This window comes from Artemia sp. Qi Xiang Cuo, chromosome 8 (genome assembly GCF_049724085.1).
Source record: "Artemia sp. Qi Xiang Cuo chromosome 8, ASM4972408v1, whole genome shotgun sequence".
Taxonomy (NCBI): Eukaryota; Metazoa; Arthropoda; class Branchiopoda; order Anostraca; family Artemiidae; genus Artemia; species Artemia sp. Qi Xiang Cuo.
This window is the reverse complement of record NC_142801.1, coordinates 77410842-77435664: the sequence shown is the minus strand read 5'-3', so window position 1 is coordinate 77435664 and position 24823 is coordinate 77410842. Positions and strand designations below refer to the sequence as shown.

Below are 24823 nucleotides of genomic sequence, written 5' to 3'. Positions count from 1 at the left end.
ATAATAAGAAAAAAAAATCCCATGACAAAAACAAAATTCATTAGCACCGAAATCGAATACATGCTCGAAACTGAATGGCTCTAAGAAATAAATAAAAGAAGTACTGTTAGCAATGAATATTTTGACAATAGCAGAAAAATTTGTATTTAATAGAGGCAGCTGTAAGAATAGCGGTCTTGAAGAGGGCTAGTATGCAGGGCGGAGGTTCCAGAATCGTGCCACCTAACTACCCCCCACCCGCCCAAAATGTCCTTTATATTGTGAATACTTTTCCGTTTATTTCGTACAATTCGCCTGTTTTGGAGGTTATGACAAGGCTCCCCCCCCCCCCTACACACACCCCCAGAAATACAAGGTAACCCCCAAGTTAAATTCTTTCGTTCGTGCCTGTCTTGAGCTAAAGTTCCCAGGATATATGTTTAGGGAATCCTACCACCCCGATTTTCCCAAACCAAATTCCTACATATGTTCCTCTACTAAAATACAGCTGCATAGACCAAACTTTCATGAGAATAGTGATGCTATACAAGCCCGCCTTCCCTCTCTCCATAGATCAGGTTTACGGGTGCTCCAGCGCATTTGTATGACTTCTTCTGTACCGTCTTTTTTTCGGTTGGCGACAATGGCAAAGAAAACTTACATTCTGATTACCAGAAGCTTCTTGCAAGAGTTGCATCCACCTGAGCATATCGTTGTCGTCTTCACATTGAAGTAAATATTCAGCACCAGAGTGAAATGAAAGACGCAACACGTGCCTTCGCTTGGTGTAGTCACAGGCAATGTCCACCGTGGCACCTTTTAAGTCGAACACTTGGTCACCCTCAGATGGTTGAACAGACCCCTACAGGAAAAAAAAAGATTAAAAAAGAACTGATATTTGGACGAATTTATTTTTATAATATCGCCATTTTCCACATTCAAACCCTAACGATTTTAAATCATGAATCCTAATGGTTGAAGCTCGAAAGATGCCCAATATTGTATCTCGTCGGTATGGTTAGCGGTCATTCAGCTTCGAAAACGCCTCTGACATAGTGGAAAATATCTACGAATTCAGCTCCAATTATTGTTACTATAGTTCTATCGGAACACCCACTTATCTCCAACATAATTAAGGTGCTTTCACATTGCTACGTAAGAAATTACGTTATGTCGTTAAGTTACGTTACGTCTCTTAAGTTATGGAGCCCTTTTCACACTATTACGTCCACTTTCACATACAAACCCATAAGCCTCTACATAAAAATCCATAATTTCGTCACTATCAGCAGCAGCAGTGGCGGTTTTTTTTGAACTAGCAATATGTGGAACGGTGAAGACTCAAGCAGCTCTGATGATGAAATTTTGATGCTTTCTGCAGCTCTTTTGTGTGTAAAAGGAAAAAGCCCAAAGAAGAAAAAGAAAAGAGACTATTGGGTCAGACCTATTTTTACATCTGAAAACAGAGATGCATTTGGACAGTTGAACCTTCTACAAGACATGATTCTGTGTGATGATGAAGAAAAGTTTTTTAATTTTACCCGTTTTTCAAGAAGTGAATACCTTGACATATTTGAGCAAGTCAAAGATAAAATTCGGAAGCAGGATACAAAATTTCGAAGAGCTATTTCTCCTGAAGTCAAGCTGGCACTAACTTTGAGGTACCTGGCAACAGGAGCCTCCATGACTTCATTGCATTACGACTTCCGTCTGGGAATCTCTACAGTTAGTGGAATTCTAAGTGAAACTTTAAAGGCTGTTTTTGATAGTCTGTCACCAACTTACCTGCAACCACCCTCAACAAGTCAAATGGAAAAAATTGCAGACGATTTTCTGAAGAAATACAAAATGCCAAATTGTGTAGGTGCAATAGATGGGAAGCACATAAGGATGCAGTGTCCAGACAAAGGTGGATCTCTGGACTTCAACTACAAAGGTTTCCATAGCCTTGTACTACTGGCTGTCTGTGATGCCAGTTATAAATTCAGCTTTACTGATGTAGGCGCCTATGGCAGTGAAAGCGATGGTGGCATATTTGCAAGATCAGATTTGGGAAAAGCCATTGAAAACGGAAGCATACAGTTTCCTGCAAACAAATTGCTACCAGGCTCAGATATAGCTTTTCCCCACTTCTTGATTGGTGATGAAGCGTTTTCACTGAAACCATACATAATGAGAGCATATCCTGGCAAAAAACTGAATGATCAACAGAGGATATTTAATTTTCGATTAAACTCGGTCAGGAGGATAATAGAAAACAGTTTTGGGCTTCTATCACAAAGATTTCGCATATTTAGAACAGAGATAATAGCCCAGAGAGAAAAAGTTTGTCAAATTGTGCTGACAGCAATCTGCCTTCACAATTTCCTTATTGTCAATAGAGGTGTCACTCCTGAAGGTAGCTCTTCAGCATCATCTGATGGCTTGGGAGATATACGCCTGGCCACTAGCAACCACAGCTCAAGACCTACCCGAAACCTACGAGACAAGTTGGCAGACTATTTCATGACTGAAGCTGGTTCAGTGAGAGGACAAATGCAGAGGGCATTTCAAGGCTCATTTTGATTAGTCCCAATATTTTACTTTTTTTTTCCTTTAATTAATTTTGTAAACTGTTTATGGATGACTGAAACAAAGAATTAAAGCAAAGAATAATCTCAGAAAGGTTATTAACATTATTTCAATCTCGTAGTGTAGTGAAGTTTGACAAAGTCAATTATTTTTTCATCAAGGGAGTCCATTTATCCCACAAAGCTTGAAACTTTTGCGTAACGTAACGTAAAAATAGATCCCGACTCTATTTTCTATGTTCGTTATGCTATGTAAAAAATACTACGTTACGTCGAACGTAAGAGAACATAACGACCAAAACATAACGTAACTTCTTGATGTGAAAGGTTACATAAGACGCATAAGGCAGTGTGAAAGGCATGACGTAGCAATGTGAAAGCACCTTTAAGAAGAGGCTTCAGTGATAGGTTAGCATTTTATACTGAGATGTGATGACGCCAATAATCAGAGACGCCTAAATTACCACTCCTTGACTACACAGAAGGAACAGAAATTGCAGATAAATAAAGACTTTGGATGACCATGGTGACGCTAGACCTTGAGCCGAGGGAGAGCTTTTGAAAACGAGGACGGAATCTAAGTCACAGCATGGTTGGCTTAACGGATCTAAATGCTAGTAACGATAATCTTTCGAATATATATATGTATATATATATATATATATATATATATATATATATATATATATATATATATATATATATATATATATATATATATATATATATATATATATATATATATATATATATATATATATATATATATATATATATATATATATATATATATATATATATATATATATATATATATATATATATATATATATATATATATATATATATATATATATATATATATAAAATTTTGCTTTGTCGTTGTTTTGCGTCTTCTTTTATTATGATGTTGAGCCAGTGTTTTCACAGAACTTATTTACAATATATGCAATATATTTTCCTTATTATTTTGTCAGTTATTAAGCATTTAGAGTGTATGGATTTAGCTCACAAGTTTGAATGTGTCACAAATTTAGTCAAAAATAAGGCAATTAGAATTTACTAGTACTACGTACATCTGAAAATTCAAGCTCTCGACTATTGTAGAAAAAAATTTGATTAAAAAATTATTTAAAAAGTGTTGATACTCTAACTCACAAGAAGATGTCCATCTCTTTTGTCTTTGTGCATTGTCAATGTTTCGTTCTTAAGTCGCAGCCACACTTGATGCCATGAACGATCTGTAGCACGCTAGAAAACAAATACACTATTTCAGGATTTAATTAAAAACTAAATTGTAAACAAAGCACAAATGTGAGCTCTAAGGGCAGTCTCTAATGAGACAAAAATCGCAAAAAAACTTCACTACACAGGATTTGTGATCATCTGCAATGCAGTTATTTAACTTAAATAATTCGCGAAAATACTTCTTGTGCTTTTCTGGTAGGTGTATGGAGATACCGCCACTAATACTGCCAGATACAGAACACTTACGTCATTTGACACTTTTTTTCGACAAGTTCACGGTCAACTATTCTAAGCAGCACATTTTTCCTAATTTCAATTGCATTTTGACATACTTTGCTCAAACAATGGTACTTTCGGCCTATTTTCGTTTTGATTCCTGTTTTAACTTATGTCAGGAATCTGGCAATACTGACTGCTATTATAACAATGAGGTATAATGTAGATAATTTCAGAGACCACACTGCCTTTCCATGACGATAAATAAAAGTTCAAATAGGGATAAAATCCTTTTAATAGACAGTGATGATAGAAATTCACAAAAATACCAGATATTTCGGTCACATATACAGTGACCGTCATCAGTAGTAAAACTAAAATAAAACAATATAAAACAAAAGTTTATATACTAAATCAAATAACACTACATATTATTTGAATCTCTAATTCTTTTCAAAGCAAAGGCGGAAGCTATTCTCTTTGACCTTCTTGGATTCGGTTCATTAGCGTTCAATGATATAACATTTGGACAAAGGTCAACTACATTGGGTGAATTGAACTTTACTCTCTCAGATTTTAATAAATTATCATAGATAGAGTCCAGCCCATATTCACCTGTATCTCGATTCAAAGCAATATTCTTGAATAAGATTTTCTTTATTTCAAGAATTTCACGAAAATTTTGCTTTAAACCCCGATCCCTAGAAATCAAAGAGACATTCTCGAACAAAATAAAATGGTCTGGAAAATTAAAAATATGTTCAGAAAGGGCTGAAGTGAAATCTTCAGACTTAGAAACTTGCTTTAAAGCCGAAGCAATAGCATCTTTATGTTGTAATAATCTCATTTCCAAACCCTGATTAGTACGTCCCACATATGAGCTTCCGCAAGTACGAGGGATCTGATAAATTCCATTTCGTTTCATTAATGAAATTAGATCATTCCAAGACTTTGCATAACTGCACTAAATACAATTACTATTTGAAGATACCCTTGGACCATTTCTTTTTAAGATTCTTTAAAGTTTTTCATTTAGCCCGGGTACCTATGGAAAAGATCTAAAAACCTCCTTCTCCCGAGTTGTTTCCAAGACTTCTTTAGAAATCTTTAGAAACCTTTTTCTTCTTTTTGAAAAAGTCTGGTTAATTAACCATTCTGGATACATGTTACTTATTAGTATTTTTCTTAGAAAAGACAACTCCTCCTCAACAAATTTTTCGCCTCTCCAGAGAAAGATTGCTAAAAAAGTTTTCGAAATTATCAACAAATAATGCGGTAAAACCTTCGTCAATTCTAGGACCAGGTGTGGTTAATTTTTCATCAAGAACTTTAACGATACAAGAACAATCAGTGCTTGAAAAGGGTCCGAAATTTTGTTTGAAACCGGATAAAGTCCCCGTGGAAGACATTATCTCTTCAATAGAAACGTCTTTGCATAAAAACGCAAATATAATAAAAGATGTAAGCTTAGTAAGAGCTTCTACCGTAAAAACCCTGTCTAATTTTGTATTGAAACCGAATTGTCCGAGTACGACCATCAAAGACATAAGAATTCTTAAAAACTTGAAAAAGGATAGTTCAATTACCATTACAAAAGCAGATAAGAGTAACACTTTAGTTGTGATGAATACTGAGGACTACGAATCAAAATTAAGAATTTTACTAGAGGATGAAAAAACATACAAGAAGCTATCGTATAATCCAACAGACTCTTTTACAAATAAATTTAAGAAAGAATTGAAGTGCTTAAAGGATGAAGGAAAAATTACACCTCAACCCTATTACAAATGCCTGCCACGCAGTTCCTTGTTCCCTAAATTATATGGTCTTCCCAAAATTCATAAGCCTAACCTACCATTACGACCAATTGTGTCAAGTACAAGGTCACCAACAAGTGTTTTGAGCACATGGTTAGTGTCAATCTGTAAACCACTTTTGTCTACACAAATTTCGTACATTTAGAATTCTTCGAATTTGGTTGAAAAACTGAACAAAGTAGATATTTCTTCGAGTTTTTTTGCTTTCAAGCTTCGAAATTTTATCAATGTACACAAATTCTGATGTAGAAGCAGCCGAAACTCTTCTAGAAAGAAAGCTGTTAAGAAATTTGGACTTGATTAGTGGCAAAACAGATTTGGAAGTATCTGTTATTAAGAATTTAGTAAGGTTGTGCAATAAGTTCTCTTATTTTTTTCAATTTAGAAGGGAGTATTTCGAACAAATAAATGGTTTACCTATGGGGGCCCCTTTATCCCCTTTATTAGCTAATATTTTTGTGGAGAATATTGAAACAATTGCGTTAGATTCATATTTTTTAAAACATATTTTCTGGGGCCGGTATATGGATGACACTATTTCAGTATGGGATTAGGGGGAGGATGAATTAAAAGGATTTTTGGAACATCTTAATTGTTTGGGAGGGGATTTAAAGTTTACCGTTGAATTGGAAGAGGATGGGAAACTTCCTTTCCTTGATGTTCTTCTTTTGAAAAATCAAAATAGTCTGGATTTTAAAATTTACAGAAAACCGACAAATAACAATAGATTTTTGTCTTATAGTTCCGGTCACGCTCGCCAAGTAAAAATTGGTTTGATCATTTCTTTAACTGATCGGCTCTTTAGTATTTGCTCTCCAAAATTTGTTGAGGAGGAGTTGTCTTTTCTAAGAAAAATACTAATAAGTAACATGTATCCAGAATGGTTAATTAACCAGACTTTTTAAAAGAGAAGAAAAAGGTATCTAGAGATTTTTAAGAAAGTCTTGGAGACAAATCTGGAGAAGGATGTTTTTTGTTCCTTACCTTATGTACCCGGGCTAAGTGAAAAACTTAAAAGAATTTTAAAAAGCAATGGTCTAAGGGTAGCTTTAAAGAGTAATAATACTTTGGGTAGTTTTCTAAATTCTGGGAAGAAACTAACTTCATTGGGGCAACAAAGTGGGGTTTATCAGATCCTATGTACTTGCGGAAGCTCATATGTGGGACGTTCTAACCAGAGTTTGGAAATGAGATTATTACAACATAAAGATTCTATTTCTTCGGCTTTAAAGCAAGTTTCTAAGTCTGAAGATTTCACTTCAGCCCTTTCTGAACATATTTTTAATTTTCCAGACCATTTTATTTTGTTCGAGAATGTCTCTTTGATTTCTAGGGATCGGGGTTTAAAGCAAAATTTTCGTGAAATTCTTGAAATAAAGAAAATCTAATTCAAGAATATTGCTTTGAATCGTGATACAGGTGAATATGGGCTGGACTCTATCTATGATAATTTATTAAAATCTGAGAGAGTAAAGTTCAATTCACCCAATGTAGTTGACCTTTGTCCAAATGTTATATCATTGAACGCTAATGAACCGAATCCAAGAAGGTCAAAGAGAATAGCTTCCGCCTTTGCTTTGAAAAGAATTAGAGATTCAAACAATATGTAGTGTTATTTGATTTAGTATATAAACTTTTGTTTTAAATTGTTTTATTTTAGTTTTACTACTGATGACGGTCACTGTATATGTGACCGAAATATCTGGTATTTTTGTGAATTTCTATCATCACTGTCTATTAAAAGGATTTTATCCCTATTTGAACTTTTATTTATAACAATGAGGTATATATTTAAGTTTTTAATGGAGTTTTCAAACCAATTATCAAATTTGCCGTTGTAATCCTAAGTGAGCAATTGATTCAATTGTTCTACACTCATAATTGTTAAGCTCAACAAAACCTGAAACTAAAGAAGCTCCAGTGAAATAAACTGAACAGAGAATATTCTAAGCGTTAACGAATAGCGTCAGTCACAACCAGTCGCTTGCAGACAACTATTTCACAACAAATCTACAAAGGATGAAGAATAACTTTTAAGATATATAAATTTAACTATTAAAATTTTTGAGAGTTAGAAAGATATAAATGAAGATTCAGATCAAAACTTTGATTTTTACTTTTCTAGATTCTTCTTCCCAGAAAAACCCTTGATTTCACCTCTTCTCGAAAAACTGACCCCCTCCCACTTCCCCGGAACGATTCTCCATTACACTCTCCCCCAGGAAAATGTGTGTGCCCCCCCCCCCTCTTCTGAAAGAGATGTGTGACCGTACATACCTATGCTTAAGGATAGTTACTGGAATTATAATTAAGGGTGTGAGACAATTGTAGTGTATAATTTATGTCACTATGATTAAAAACAACAAAGAACTTAGATCCTCTATATTGTAAAGCCATGGGTCTAGATCCTGTTAGGTACACCTTCTGGTAGCGTCGGCGTATAGCACAAAAAAAAAAGCATAGTGGTATCTGAAAAACTGTCGTGAACAAACTATTAGGCGCATACAACTTAAGCCATGAAAACTAAAATCAAATAGCAATCTATATCTTTGTGGTCGACCTACGAGATTCTAGATAATTGTCGGGTACTCCTTCTAAGAGGGTCGTCATGACTCAAAAGCCTGTTCCTGCAATTTTTGCAGGAACAGGTTTGACAGTAGTTCCGCTTACATTTTTCAACTACCTAGGGGGCAACTGGGGAGGGGTCAAAAAACATTTTATTTTCGAAAAATAACAATAGTCTTCAAATGTTACTTTTTTTGTCTTGCAGGGTTCAAGGGGGTTTATAGCCATGGGAGGGGAAGTGAGAAAATTTTGAATTCTTGAGCAGATAGTATATAGAAGGAAAAATACAACGAAATAATAAAAGACAAAAAAGACAGGGATAACCAGACAGATATATCATTAAGTACTAGAAGTATAAACCAGAGTATAGAAGAAACAAAACTAACACTTGACAAAAGAAAAGAAGCAAACTAAAGTAAACGAGTGAAGTCACTGTGGGCGCGAAAATGCTTATAAGTAGACTGGGAAAATTGAATAGTAAACAACTGATAGTAAATTAACACTGCAGTTTTTCTAAATCTTTTTTGGTGTCTACACATCGAAAATGCCAAATTATTGAATTGTGAGAGTCGGAACACAAAAAAAGTAAAAAAGTATATAAAAAATTAGCAACATAAAACAGTAACACTCACATAAGACACTAAATTACTAAATAATATAAAACACTAATCAAACAGTTCGTGCTAACGAGCTGCAAGTAAGGAGCGACCCAGCTCAATAGAAATCGGAACTCTAAAAACCGGAATTTCGATACCAAGAGATATATCAAAACGATCGTATTTTTATGCTGATTTCAAATATATAAGTTTCAATAAGTTTAGTTTTACCCATCAAAGGTTACGAGCCTGAGAAAGTTTGCCCTATTTTCGAAAAAAGGAAGAAACACCCCCAAAAAGTCATAGGATCTTAATGAAAATCACCATCAAATTCAGTGTATTAGAGAGCCTTAGGAGTTTCAGTAGAGGTTTCCAAGATTCTATCTGCAAAAATGTGGAGTTTTGTATTTTTGGCCAGAAGAAAGATCACGGATACATGTTTTTTTTGCTTGTTTGTTGTTTTTCCAGGGGTGATCGTATCAACCCAGTGGTCCTAGAATATCATAAGAGGAATCATTCGAGTGGAAATTAAAAGTTCTAGTGCCCTTTAAAGTGACCAAAAAGATTGGAGGGCAGCTAGGCCCCCTCTCCCACTTTTTTGCCAAAAATCATCCGATTAAAATTTTGAGTAGCCATTTTGTTCATCATAGTTGAAATGCCCAATAACTATGCATTTGGACATAACATGACCCCCCCCCCACCAAACCCCAGGGGAAAGGTCTTCAAGTTATGAAAATTGTCTATTGTTTACGCAGAGTATTTGTTATTGGGAAGCATGCATATATTTTAGGCTGGGAAGACGAATTTTCTACTGTTTTTTTTTTTTTTTTTTTTTTTTTTTTTTTTTTTTTTTTTTTTTCACAGGGGAACTTTCCTTGGGGAGGGAAGTTGCGAGTGGTTGAACTTGTCAGAGGAAATTATACATTGGGAAGTTTATCAGAATTCCTATACAAAATTGCCTTTATATTTCTTGCTTTCTCTTTTCCGTCTCAATTTTACGCGTGGAGTTAAGGGTAATTGTCCTAGGTAATTTTTTACCGGAATTGAATTGTCTAGAGGATATATATATATATATATATATATATATATATATATATATATATATATATATATATATATATATATATATATATATATATATATATGTGTGTGTGTGTGTGTGTGTGTGTGTGAGGAGGGTATTTCTCCGTGGAGGTGGGGCCAGATTTTCTAAGATTATTTAAAAAACGATCAAAAATTTAAAAAAAATCAAGTTTTTTCAACTGAAGGTAAGGAGCAGCATTTAAAATTAAAATGAATAGAAATTATTACGTATATGAAGGTGGTTGCCTCCTCCTCAACGCCTTGCTCTTTACGCTAAAGTTTGAATTTTGTCCCAATTCTTTAAGAACGGCTCCTGAAACACAAGGGTCGTTCAACTGGAACAATAACAAGCTTTTTTCAAAAGTACTAAAAAACTTTATCGTAAAGAGCAAGGTGTGAGGAGGAGGCAATCCCCTACACTTACGTAGTAATTTCTGTTCGTTTTAAGTTTTAATGTTGCTCCTTACTTTCAGTTAAAAAGCTTGCTTTTTTTATTTATTTACAACACAAAACACTGTTATTACGATGATCGTCACAAAGGATTACCTTTCCATCCATGTGTGTGATTTTCATATTAACCCAGCCCTCTCTTGCCAAATCGGTGGCCCCAGGCAGTCTTTCCTTTGCCTGTGTAGGGCTAATCGGAGCTTCTCGGGGTGAAGAATTCTTTGAACTATAAATAACATAATATTGCTAGCAAAAAGAACAGTTTTATGAATTTTTGAACTTATCAACACAACACTGCACTTTATCAACAAAATAAAACTTTATCATATACATAGGTAAGGCTAGATAAAAATTTATGCCCTATAAGGCTTTATTTATTTTAATGTAATCCAACTTAATCTTGGTTTAATAATCAAAGGCGGCATAGGCTTTCAGTGTTACTCTAATTCAGCTTTTGACACTTTAATTCAAATAACTATACTTTTAGTTGAAAATTCAAGTTCTTTTAATTTTAAAAGAATACTGAACAGCATTAATCTCGTATTTTTTCTTAAGAAAAAAATTCTGTGAATACAAAATTAGCACAATGCCTGTGAATAATAACATCTGAAATATTCTATACTTTAGTTCACTCCAAAAGCAACGTTGCAATCTCATCAAAGTTAGCGCTGTATTAAACTCCTTAAACTTTGTGTTAAAATACTAGAAGAATAACATGGCTAATGCAAGACAATATCCGAATTGTGCATTTGAAATCGGCATCAAAACTATATCAGAGTAGACAAGTAAACCTGACAAATTTTTCGGCAACCATTTTTCTGCTTACCCGTGAAATCAAGGCAGACTTTTTACCATGAAATTACAGGAAGGTGACTCCTTTTTTTTCACCGGCAAGACTATAAAAAATCTGCATAATGTAGATTTTACACAATGTAGCACAATGCACAATGTAGTTTGCAGATGAGCTAATCTGCAACCTATATGTAAGAAATTTCCTTGAATTAACTGAACATAGGTGTTCACTTAGCTATTGACAATATATTAGACTGTAAACAGAAAATATATCCACTATTATATTTACATATCTAAATATTCCAAAAAATGTGGCTCATTCTAATAATTAAGTGATACTAAAATACCCAATATATAAAGAAGCAACAACTAAAACTAGATTCATTTTTAAGCAAGCCAGCAATGCCTTTTTTTTTCCTAAAAGTTTTCATTGTTGCAACATGCTTAAGCAGCACTAAAAGCTTTTATAGCAACAAATTCTTCCTATTTTTACTACTTTATTAAATTTTATTTTATGATTCAAAATACCACCATCTAACATTTCAAACAGACTCATTTCACCCTCTAGGCCAAGATAGGCGTAGATTTCTTGAAACAAGAGTGTTTTAGTCTTACTAAGACTATTTAGCATAAAAGCCTTTAAATTTTACAACATAATTTTCGTCTAACGTCAATCTTATAAATAGAAAATTTAGAATGAAAGGACTCTATAAATAGAAATCATAAGAGTCCTGAACGTCTACGGATTGGTATTTGTAATAGACTTACATTGTGTTATTTATATCACACTATCTACATTAAAAAATGCACATTTTTCGTTTAAGGTTACCAGTTCTATAGCTACATATAGATCCCCAGCTTAGGGTGGGGAAGATGGGAGAGGGTAGTCATGCACTTCTTACATGTGGGGGTAGTAGGTCTAAAATAAGGAAACATTACATTTTTATGTCAGGACTTTACAATTTATCTGGGAGGTCCTAAGCACTAGCCTCAGAGGGATTAATATGCAATATCTCCTAAATTTTTCTCAAACCTGTTATCAGACTATGGCCGACTCCAAGCCGTGTGCAGGGAGGAGGGGCCTCAGCCCCCCTCAGATCCTATACTTTTCTGATTTCCAAGCCGTGCAGGGAGGAGGGGCCTCAGACCCCCTCAGATCCTATACTTTTCGGATTTCTAGGCACTTCTTATTCAAATTACGAAATAAAAAAAAGTTGATCTCCCCCCGCCCCCGAAATTAGCCTGCATGAATTTACCTGCGTATGCACCTAGGTAAATTCAACCTTTTTATTGCATAATCAAAAGCTTGAACGAAAAAGAGGGAAACATTAAAACCTACCACAAAGATGAACAGTACAACATTAATGTACGTAGGGTTGGTATTCAAGTTCGTTACCCTCCCCCCCCCTTATATTTCAAGAGTGTTTGTCTTGTCCTACAATATCCCATATTTTCCACATTACGATTATAAATGTTGTGCTGCTTTAACACCCCCCCCCCCTACCTTATCTCCGCCCTCAGCAAATAGATTCCAATGTACGAAACAAATATGCTTACTCAACAAAAAGACAGCCTAAGGAATAAACAAAAGTGAATGCAAAACAAGGAAATTGAAGTAATAAAAATTCATATCTTCAATGGGAGAGCAGAATTCAAAAAGAGAGAGATGCAAAAATGCGAATAATGCGGACATATCAGAGACAGTACCAACAAGACAAAATACAATTATGTGAAACTAGATACTGAAGGCATAACTAAAATAAAACATTCCTGGGAACAAGTGTCACCAAAACCTGGTCCAACTTTGGTTAGATAACAGAACCTACCTCCGAATAAAATAGTTCGTTACACCTAAGTAATTACTGCAGCACGTTCTGTTAGTCCTGTCGATACAGCACTATCTAATTCAACGTGCTTAGAGTAAGTGACAAGACAATGAGCGCAACCATTTCAAAGAGTATGAAAACTAGAAGGAGTTAGATCTTTGGCGATTAAACATGGGAAGATAGTGAAAAGACTACTTTTAAAAAAGTACCACTTTTACAGCACCACTTTGGAAAGTACCACTTTTACAGCAGCGTCTGACAACTTCATTAAAACGTACAAAATTTCAAATAAATTGGATATATTGGACTACTAATCCGACAAATTCGTTGCAGGGAAATTTAAGGTTTAATCCAAGTAAAATGAAGACTTTTATCAGATTAAAGTTGAAGTTTCTCTGTAAGCGATAATTAACTAGAATACATTTTTTCTTTCCTTTTTTCGAAATCCAGGAATCACAAAATTGGCCTATGTTAGCTTGGGAAAATATTGACAGGTTAAGTAGGCCATCAGAGTTTAAGCTAGTACCGGGGACAAAATCGGGAGTAATGCGCCTTCTTCTACATTTTAAAGGACCTTATAAGGGAAGTCTAAAGCACTTTAGGGAATTTTAGCATTAAAAAAAAAAAAAATCTAACTTGTATGGGAATTTTGACTTGGGATACGCTTCAAACTCATTTAAGGGAAGAATTGCCGATCCAGGAATTTTCGTGGAATAGGGTTTAACGACGAAATGAACCTTCGTGAAATGAGTCTAAAGCCAAACCATGCCCCGAGAAATTGTTTTCAAGCTCAACGGCATTAAAACATTCAAAAAAATGCCAAAAGTTTGATGGTGTTGGTCATATTTTATCTTCGATATTATTAATTTTGTTTTGATCTTCCCCAGTTTTCTGTCTTACTAGTTTCCATGCTTTTTGAACTATCCTTTAGAATTTTTCGACAAGAAGAATTTTTTTAAGAAACAGCCAAAGGCCGAACTTCGCTGGGGGATTTTGGCTCAATTTTTCTTTTCACATCCTTACTTTCTGTAATTTTCAAAGGAATTTTAGCTCAATTTTCTTTTCACATCCTCAATTTCTGTAATTTTGCTTGCAATTTTGGCTCCGTTTTCTTTTCACATCCTTATTTTCCATAGTTTCGCTGGGAGATTTTTGCTCCGTTTTTCTTTTCACATCCTTATTTTCCGTAATTTTGCTGGAGATTTTTGCTCCATTTTTCTTTTTACATCCTTATTTTCCGTAATTTTGCTGGAGATTTTTGCTCCATTTTTCTTTTTACATCCTTGATTTCCTTAATTTCACCGGTGATTTTGGCTCCGTTTTCTTTTCGCACCCTTGCTTTCCGTAATTTCACTGGAGAGGGGGAGGGGGGAATTTTGGCTCAATTTTTCTTTTTACATCCTCAATTTCTATAATTTCGTTGGTAACTTTGGCTCCGTTTTCTTTTCACATCCTTACTTTCCATAATTTCGCTGGGAGATTTTTGTTCAATTTTTCTTTTCACATCCTTATTTTCCGTAATTTTACTGGAGATTTTTGCTCCATTCTTCTTTTCACATCCTTACTTTCTGTAATTTTCAAAGGAATTTTAGCTCAATTTTCTTTTCACATCCTCAATTTTTGTAATTTTGCTTGTAATTTTGGCTCCGTTTTCTTTTCACATCCTTACTTTCCATAATTTCGCTGGGAGATTTTTACTCCATTTTTCTTTTCACATCCTTATTTTCCGTAATAATACTGGAGATTTTTTCCATTTTTCTTTTTACATCCTTATTTTCCGTAATTTTACTGGAGATTTTTGCTCCATTTTTTTTTTACATCCTTGATTTCCGTAATTTCAATGGTGATTTTGGCTACGTTTTCTTTTCGCATCCCTGCTTTCCATAATTTCACTGGAGAGGGGGGGAGGAGAATTTTGGCTCCATTTTTCTTTTCACATCCTTACTTTCTGTAATTTTCAAAGGAACTTTAGCTCAATTTTTCTTTTCACATCCTCAATTTCTCTAATTTCGCTGGTAGCTTTGGCTCCGTTTTCTTTTCACATCCTTACTTTCCATAATTTCGCTGGGAGATTTTTGTTCTATTTTTCTTTTCACATCCTTATTTTCCGTAATTTTGCTGGAGATTTTTGCTCCATTCTTCTTTTTACATCCTTGCTTTCTGTAATTTCACAGGGGATTTTGGCTCCATTTTTCTTTTCGCATCCTTGATTTCCGTAATTTCACCGGTGGTTTTGGCTCCGTTTTCTTTTAGCATCCTTGCTTTCCGTAATTTCACTGGGGAGGGGGGGATTTTGGCTCCATTTTTCTTTTCGCATCCTTAATTTGTTTAATTTCGCTGGGGACTTTGGCTTCATTTTTCTTTTCACGTCGTTACTTTCTGTAATTTTCCAGTGGATTTTGGCTCTATTTTTTCTTTTCACTTCCGTATTTTCCGTAGTTGGACACGATATACAAAAGAAAAATAGATCATATTTTTCTTTTACTCTCTTTAGGCAATGATTCCTCATCCAGTTTAAACCCAAGACCAAATTTATGCTGGAGATTTGGCTATTATTGATTTTTTCTTTTTCCCATTATTATTTTCTTTTATTAGATAAAAAAAGAGAAATTAATCTTTTCTCGGAACGTCTTTTTTTTTGGGTATGGCCAGGCGAAAGTATTCATTAACAGGGTTATCAACGAAAAGTAGTTTGCAGAGGGAAATCTACTTGATTTCACACCTGGGATAAACCCTAGCACGGAATGATCAGTCCATAATATGCATAATACTGTTAATTAACCACATCGGAGAATCTTCTACCCAACTTTTCAATACCCATGTAATTAATTTCTCCTTCCGTTGAATCAAAAACCCGTTGAGGTGATAACTCAAGCCAGTGATAATGAAGCGGTGGGAGGGCGCTTTAGAACCAAAATTTTGTATAAAGCGTCCTTTTCTAGTTACAAAATATATCGTTCTAGAAAAGCGTTTGAACCAAATATTGAGAAAATTGGGATCAAACACAAATTCTGCAACAGTCAATCCCTTTAAAGAGATTAAAAACACTCAAACATTATCTCAAAATTTCAATGACGAACTTGCGCAAATTTTATCCAACTAAATCCACTTAATTAAATTAAATTTTTAGTCTTTACAGGTATTAAATAAAAGGATTCGTTTTTATTTACTGCCTTCAGAATTAGTCGCTGCTACTGACATTTTGTTCTCCCTTTTTAAGCTCTGAGCTTATAATTAATATTTTGAAAAAAATGAACTCCTTCTAACCCTTCGGTATTATTTAATGACAGGTAAACAAAGATTAAAAAAAAAACTAAAGATTAAAAATCGAAAAAAAAGATAAAAAAAATAATGTTTTCTGCAATGTTTAAGACACGTTGATGCAACGAAAAATACTCTCTGGGAGTTTTAGCAGCTCCCCTTCTACTCCACGTTATTTCATACTCAGGGGTTTTATTTGAAATGTGTTTAGCTCACTTATAATTCAATTTTATCCTTCCCGCGACCCACCTAATCCATCCTCCCGGGGACCATATACAATACAAGGAGCGAAAATTCAACAATGCTGTACAAAACATATAACACATCTTTTACAACATTAGCATTTAGTTCTTACTGTTTAAATAACAGCTGAATATATATATATATATATATATATATATATATATATATATATATATATATATATATATATATATATATATATATTAGTTACCCGTTTTACCTTTAAGTTGACAACTATTCATGCTCCGAAAACACAAAGGATGGAAAGCACTTATGAGGTACACTCAGAGGTAAAAGTAAGATAAGAAAGGGGTTGCAGCATGCTCAAACCACATATAGACCCACCCTCGACCCCAAAGTATGAAGGACTTGGATTGCCCACTTTGTACATGTGGAGGTGATGCAACTTCCTCAAAGTATGCACGAAGGCGTTGTATACTCGTGAGTGGCGGTGAGGGGGCCAAGCTGACTTCACTATTGGATCGACTGAACGGGAATTCAGCAACAGAAATTCTAGACCTAAATTTGAAATAACGGGGATTAAGCAAGGGGTCAAGGAAAAATAGTATTTGAGATTATTTCAAATCCATTTCATTCCTTTCTAGTTACAGATTTGAAATTTGTTCAAAAGAATTGTGACGAGCCCAAAATACAAATATAGCAGACGGTCCTAATACACATTATACGTTTTTAGACCAGCCCAAAATATTCTCCCTCTTCTGTAATACAAAATACTACAAACACGAAAAAAGCTAGAAGTGTTTACCCTTACTTAAATTTATATTTATTTAATACTTACACATCTTAATAATTGATTTCTTAATAATTATATTTATTAACATGCACTAACCCTCATTTAAAAAAAGAAGCAATTACACAAGACAGTGAATTACGCTTCGACTGGTCACTGAAAGAATAATTTCATTCCCAGCTTGTTAACAATTCATGCAGTTAAACGAGATTCTATTTTTCACAGCCCCCCCCCCCCCACTGGTTCATAAATTGATGCAACATGTAGCAAATAAAAACAAGGGGCGACAGCTGTGTTTAGCCGTTTATCCCTCAACAAATCCTCCTCTCCTGTTCCTCATCCGAAAAAAAAGCGAAACGCAGTCTCTGGCGGCAAGGTCATATCCAGGGGGAGGGGGCTTGACCCCCTCCTGAAATCTTTGTCGAACTCGTAAAAACGCAACAAAAAATGAATATAAACAAATTTTTGATGCGTTTTTTAATCTTTTTTTTGTAAATATCCCCTCCCCACACCCGAAAAAAAAAATCTTGAATACAGCCCTGTCTGGCGGTAAAAGAATTTTCCCTCCTTCATATACCTTCAACTTATAGACATAATTCTATTTCTACCTATTCTTAATACACTGCTACATAATACTTCATTTATAGATTCATATTCTTCCATTTCATAAGGCGATTAGAAGGTAATCATTGTACTTAGCAAAAATATATACAATAAGCCCCCAGTAATCATGCCCCCTATTTAATACGGTGCCGCCGTAATCCGTCACGTCTAATATTACAGCATGTTTTTTGACAATCTTCGCAAATGCAGACAAGGCATGATTGAATAGTTTACAACTTGTACACGCCACTGCTCTTGTGCTTGACGCGTAAGTATTGATTTTGGATTTTTATTGCTTAGTTTGAATTTGATTAGTTGTGATGGCAGTGCGGCAGTAGCGTAATTTCTTCAAAATCTTGGGGAGGGGAGGGGGCAAAGTTGGAGCCAATTTTCCAAATCAAGTGAAAATGACAGCAAAAAGCTAAAAAATGAGCCATTTGAGTAGGCCTACTATAAAAGTACTATAAGATACTTTATAGTACTATAAAGGTAAATATGTAATGATAAAAAAAAAACTGATCTGCTGATGCTTGAATTAATATAAAAATAAAAACGTGAATTAAATTAGGATAAAATTACAAACTGTATTGTCTTTGAAACTGAATCGCCTATATCATTTTCTAATTTTGTCCAAGAAAAATCAATTACAGTTGAATACAGCTCACCAGAACAATCAGACTAAAAAACAGCAAAAACACTAATTCAAATCAAGAGAGGGATAGAGAGAGAAAAGGAGGGGGGCGAGGGTAGAAGGAAAGAGAGAAATTAAAAAAAAAATTTATAAAACCATTGTCGTTGTCTACCTTAGCCTTTGTTCTTGATCACTAAGGTCCGTGTCAGTATCCACGTGGAGTCGATCACTAGCGGTTGCTTTTCTGTAGGATATCCTTCGCATAGCTCTTTCTTCGTCATCTTCTGTAAAGGTACTCGCCAATTATCATTTAATAATCAATATTAACCTGTTACCAGTCAGTTTTATGTCAGCTTTTCATCAAATTTCAGTTTTAGCTTGGATATAAGTTTTCCCCTAAACAAAGCTACATTATTTCCATACAAAAGTGCATTACTGACTCTATGCGTAATCTTTAAAATCGTCGAACATCTTCGTTCGATATTACACTTCGATTTGGAAAGATCTTCCGATTGATATTTTTCCCTAAAAGTTTCTCTACCGGCTCCTCCAAAAGAAGATTCAACATCCATTTGTAACCTCGTTATGGAGCGATGTAAGAGACTTTCTGCCTTTCAGATACAGGGCCGTATCCGGGGGGGGGGGGGGGTTTACTCGGTTTGAACTCTCCCCCCCCCGAAATTTTTGTCTGACTCGTAAAAACGTAAACAAAATGGATATAACAAAAATTTGTATGCGTTTTTTGAGGTTTTTTTTGTGTAAACCCCAATTTTTTTTTTTTTTAGTAAAACCCCCTCCGAAAAAAAATCTTGGATACGGCCTTGTTCAGATACCTAAAAATACCTGGCGCCACGAAATTAAAATAAAGACAAAATTATTCCTAAGGATTAGCTAATGTTAGTTCATCAGCTTAGTATCTTCGCATTGTTTATTTGCTTTTTGGATGTAAACCCAATCATTAAGCTGCTCAGTGGTAGTATATCTTCGTCCCTCGAACTGTGTACTTCCCACCTAAATGGACTAGCTTAGCAAGATCATTGTTTCCGCGCCTCTTCGCTGTGGTGGCAAAATCTACAAGTACCTCAGCCACCACAATTTGCCTCAGGTGGCTTTGCCTTTCCACAACAGCTTACCAACAAGCTGGTTTGAATTGCAGCAGGTTTGAAATATACCCCTCAACCATATGGCCTCTGGGATTAGACAAGCCATTGTTGACTATAATCAGTAATACCCAGCCAAAGGGTTTTCTTAGTGTTAGCTGCTCTTTCATCAGAAACCATAAATGGATTCGTGATATTTGCAATGTTTCTGATTAAAATACTTTGGTATTTCGATAACGTATTATAACATATAAAATCTTCTCGCGGCATTACGAACAGGATTACCTTCATCAAAAAAAGATGTCAGAATAGAGATGAGCATAAAATCATATCATGATCAGCCATTACATGGAAGTCCCAGCAGAGGTACTTCCCAAAAAGATCATTGTTTAGCTACATTAAAACGGGTTTTAAAAACGGAGCGTACATCAAACACCAGGCTCCACAAAAAACAGTGTCCATGCTCAGTAAAGGGCTATAATGAAAGAAAGGCTATGGCGGCTAGACCAAGATAACAGATTGAAAGATAACAGATTGTGTTTTGGCCTTCTATCTGCGGCAAAACGCAAAGCAGGTGTTTCCCCGATAAAATGGGAAATGATCACCGGAAAGGACTTAACTTCACAGGAGGGGGTAAAGAACAGGGGCGTAACTCCAGCATTGTTATTAGGGGGGGGGGGGGGTATCATGTCCAGATAGCCAAGGGGCATGGGCTATATAATATTTTTTCTCCAAATTATAGGGGGGAAAACTGCCATAACCCCCCACCCCCCAAAGACGCCCCTGGTAAAGAATGAAGCTTTGATTAGATTTAAAGGGAGTTTCAGCGTGCGCAGCTGCGTCTGTCACAGGCAGCACGGTGCTGTAGTGAATCGCCGATTATAGTAAAAGAGGTTTTCCACTCTTTATAAAGAACAGTGCATAATTATACAAACGAGTATCATGTCGAGCGCCAAATTTTTGTCCCTGTCAGGCTTTCAAGAAGAAAAAAATAATGAATGCATAAAAACAAATGGTTTACCTCGCTTTACAATCTTTACTCTTCTATTAACAGGAGCAACTTGAATTGAAGGCAACATACTTGTGGAGTCGTTAGGCACAGAAACTAAAATACAAAATGATCATTTTAAACTAATAAATTTTTCAAGCATACCCCAACAATACATACACATATGAAGTGATGATAAAAGGATAAGAACAGGAAATCAAACGTTGATAATAGCAAAATAAAACTAAGTAACGAAACTGCATAAAACAACGAAAAAACGATTGCAGGCGGCTCATAGCCATAAGAAATCCAGAACAGAAATTTTGCGGACACGTAATCCTACCGACCCGCCAAAAACGGTCTCCCCGTACATCCCCTTACCTGCGTTTTAGCTTTGTCCAGGTTTTTTATGATTGTTAAAAAAGTCAAAAATTAGCACAACATATTGACTTGATTTTGTTAAAAATAGATTTCTAAATTTCCATTTCCAGAAAAGTTTCCAAGAACTATAATTCTTGGAACTGGTTTCCTGGGAAGAAAGTTATTAACTTAGATTATTAAAAAAAATAATAATATTGAGTTCCTTAGTTTAGTTGCATTTCAGGCAGCATTTTGTAATTTTCCCCTCATTTTCTCAAATCCCTCCCCCAAGGTAAGAATTCCTACATGTGTGTCAGGAGTCAAATTATTTGTATTTTACAGCAAGTTTACTACACTCACAGAGAATACTGAGGCAAAGAAAATTCCCTCCGTATTAAGGCAATAACGCCCATGAGTTGAAAACAGACTGAGCAGTGGACAAATCTTGGAGGCCAACTGCCTTAAAACAATTTTTAATTTTATGAAACTAAAAATAACAATAGGGAACTGGCACTTACGCAAGAATTTTTTTTTTGGGGGGGGGGGTAGTAAAAAGTTTATTCAGCAATTTAAACAAGAAGTTTCCAGAAATTCTGGAGTTTAGGATTCTATGGGGGGACGCGGGTCCGGAGCTTTCCCTCCCTCTGCGTACACATCTGATAGAGGTTTTAGAGATAAATAACCATTTGTTCGTAAAAAGACCAAAAAAACAAAAGAAAGAAAATAAATAAAACAAACCTTCGTGAGAGCTTTTAAGGAACTGAGCTCTAGTGGAAAATGAGGCAAGCATATCGTCAAACTGCTCAAGGACAGTTTCACCAAAGTCCGAGGCAATAGACCCCGGCGTGGATAGAGGAGAAACAAAATAATTATCCAAACTCTCATCTAAACTATCTGGTGTAGGTGGGAGGGAAAAACACAACTCTGAGGGTCGGACAAGACGAGCATGCTTATCTAAAAACGAAAATGAAAATAAACATAACAAAGAGGTAAAAGCAACATCTAAAGCTATATCTGCTATAGAAAAGAAATAAAGACAAAACAAGCAAACAGAAAAGGAAAACACACACAAAAAGGTGTAATTCAATTTTTTTATAAATTCAGTTCACACACAGAAGGCTATACTTATATCATTCCAACAGAAGAATGAGTGGTTCAATTTCCCATATCACTATATATAATTTAGTTGGTTAGACCCCTTGGTACTGGTGCGTTATATAGACACTTTTATATATTGTACAAGGAAACCAGACACGAAAAACCCGTCAAACGGGCTATTCTCAAGAAACCGCTATACATAAATAACTGCAAAGCCGTGGTTTCTCAACGAACTACAATATTTAAACGATTGTTTTTTGGGGTTTAAGGGGAGAAAAGGTACCTAGGTTAGGTTATGTATTTAATATATGCTATGCTTTACTATATATATTACTATGCTCACTATATATAACATAAATTTATATATATATATATATATATATATATATATATATATATATATATATATATATATATATATATATATATATATATATAATCAATTCCTTTAAATATTGTCCGAATCCAAGTGTCCCACAACCTTCTAGGGAGGGCTTAATTCCATCCCAAGCGAAAAGTTATAAAAGATGTTTAAGAAAACAATCGTTTTATTTTATATATACAACTAATTTTATATAAATTGAGAACGCCAAGAGGTAGTCAGCAGAATGTGTCTAAAAGAGGGGGAGGGGTGAGTTTAAAACTTTAGGAGCCTGTGAAGTAAATTTTCATAAGCGCAGACTCGTAGAATAGACATCTTACATCAGGTTAAACGAGCAAGTTCTCAATTGTTTCTACATTACCTTACATAGTGGTCATTTATCTTAGTTTTCAAGAAATTTCTGTAGGATTAAGTCCGGTTCACACTATTTGTAGATCGAGTCTATAATTTCTAATTGTTTATTTCAAGTTTTTGCTGCAGCTCTTTTTTATTGATGAGGGAGAGGGCATCCGTCCTTTTTCTTTCGCCGATTATAGTTTTAGCCTTAAAGATTAAAAATTGTAAAGAAAAAAATTGCACGAAGAACTTAATTTTAGAGTTTGGCCTGTACAATTTAATTCATCACTGTCCAAAAAATATTGTTTCTTATATTTGCTGCCAATATTTTTTTCTAGTTAACTATTAACTCTACCAAACACTTTGATATATATATATATATATATATATATATATATATATATATATATATATATATATATATATATATATATATATATATATATATATATTATATATATAATATATATATATATATATATATATATATATATATATATATATATATATATATATATATATATATATATTGCAAATTAAAATTTTAGAGCCTAAACCAACACAGGACCCAACCCTTGGGGGGTTATAAGAGGTATTAACAGATTTATTTGAAGGTAGGGAAAGAGTGCGGGTTAAAACTGAAAAGTACTTTCTTATACAAAGGCCTTTCAAATTGTCCTGTGGTGAGATATTTTTGAACTATTGAGAAAATATTGGAGGGGATCCTACCTGATCCATCAAGTGTGCTGAAACACACTCACATAATTTTAAGGATAATGTCTTTCCCTGTTAAGGGTATCTTAAATAGTCATTATCTAACCAAGATGTAGATATTCATTAGGTTTGTATGATGTTTCAGGTTTCAGAAAAACTCCAATAACCCTCCCTTCCCCCCAAGCCATTACCCTTATCTAGAAAAAAATTCTAACACTCCTCTGACAAGATGTCATGCATCTTTGGATTGGGTAGATTTTAAAATCTACCCAATTCCTAACTTGATTAACAGAAATACTGTACAACAAATTTACGATAAAGATACATTTATTTACAGAAGCCAATGAAAGCGTTAACTTGTCATTGAAAAACTAGCTAATCACAAACGAACCTTATCAGTAAGGAGACATAGCATTTCATAAGGAGGAACGAGACATGGTCCTTGACCAGTGGCGTCAATTAGGGAGAGGGGAGGGGAGATGCACTTGCCCCCTCTAGACTTCAAAAAATACTTTTTCAAAACAACATAATTGCCCACTCCCCTAGTTTCATGAATTGACGCCACGTCCTTGACGAAGAAAATTAATAGAAATTGGGCTATTCCAGATGCACATTAACCTAAAAGCTCGATTGCAGAAAGAGTTGCACATTAAAAAAAAAAATCCAAAGAATTAGATTTTGAAACTCGAGCCTGTTTTTTTATTTAACTAAGTCTGTCGGTCAGAGTCGAGTTAGGCTGTTAGTCGAGTCAGTATGTGTCAGTTCTAATTTAGAGTTGGGTTCTGAATGTTGAAGGATTCCTACAAAATAGGATTACAATCCTCGAGGATACCCTATTCACTCGTCAATCTGGCAGATAATCCCTACTTTGTCTGGTTACACAGCTAAGGATCGATCCAGAAAGGGTCTCACTTGAGGTCAGGGACGAATCTAACGATCCGTTTTGGCGTTAGCAACTCAACTCAATCGACAGAGGGAACTAAAATTTTACTCAAAGCCCTTGACCGGCTCGGTGCTTAATCTCCCAGCGTTTTGAAATAATACTAACAACTTTCAAAAAATGCAGGGTATAAGCGTCCCTTTAGTTACAAAACAAAATCAGGCAGTCTCCATAAATCTAGATTCAGACCGAAAAGTAAAAACAGAAAAAGTTCATAGGGATGGAAGGTAGATCGTTAATTTTTGGGTAAGGTAGGGTAGATTCATCACAAAACATG

The 24823-nt window shown here is 34.8% G+C and overlaps 1 protein-coding gene across 7 annotated transcripts in view; it reads right to left on the bottom strand.

Moving 5' to 3' along the window:
- LOC148949809 (rho GTPase-activating protein 21-like) overlaps positions 1-24823 on the bottom strand; it is a 280475-nt gene that overhangs the window by 72847 nt on the left and 182805 nt on the right. For 4 of the 7 annotated variants that reach the window (XM_089093758.1, XM_089093759.1, XM_089093764.1 and 1 more), the window contains 7 exons: positions 21815-22030; positions 20750-20833; positions 18801-18912; positions 16989-17162; positions 10621-10747; positions 3708-3800; positions 641-841 (listed from right to left, as the gene is read on the bottom strand). In XM_089093758.1, the coding sequence (XP_088949884.1) occupies positions 641-841; positions 3708-3800; positions 10621-10747; positions 16989-17162; positions 18801-18912; positions 20750-20833; positions 21815-22030 (1007 nt within the window). The remainder of the gene's footprint in view (positions 1-640; positions 842-3707; positions 3801-10620; positions 10748-16988; positions 17163-18800; positions 18913-20749; positions 20834-21814; positions 22031-24823) is intronic. The other 3 variants (XM_089093760.1, XM_089093763.1, XM_089093761.1) reach the window with 2 other exon arrangements.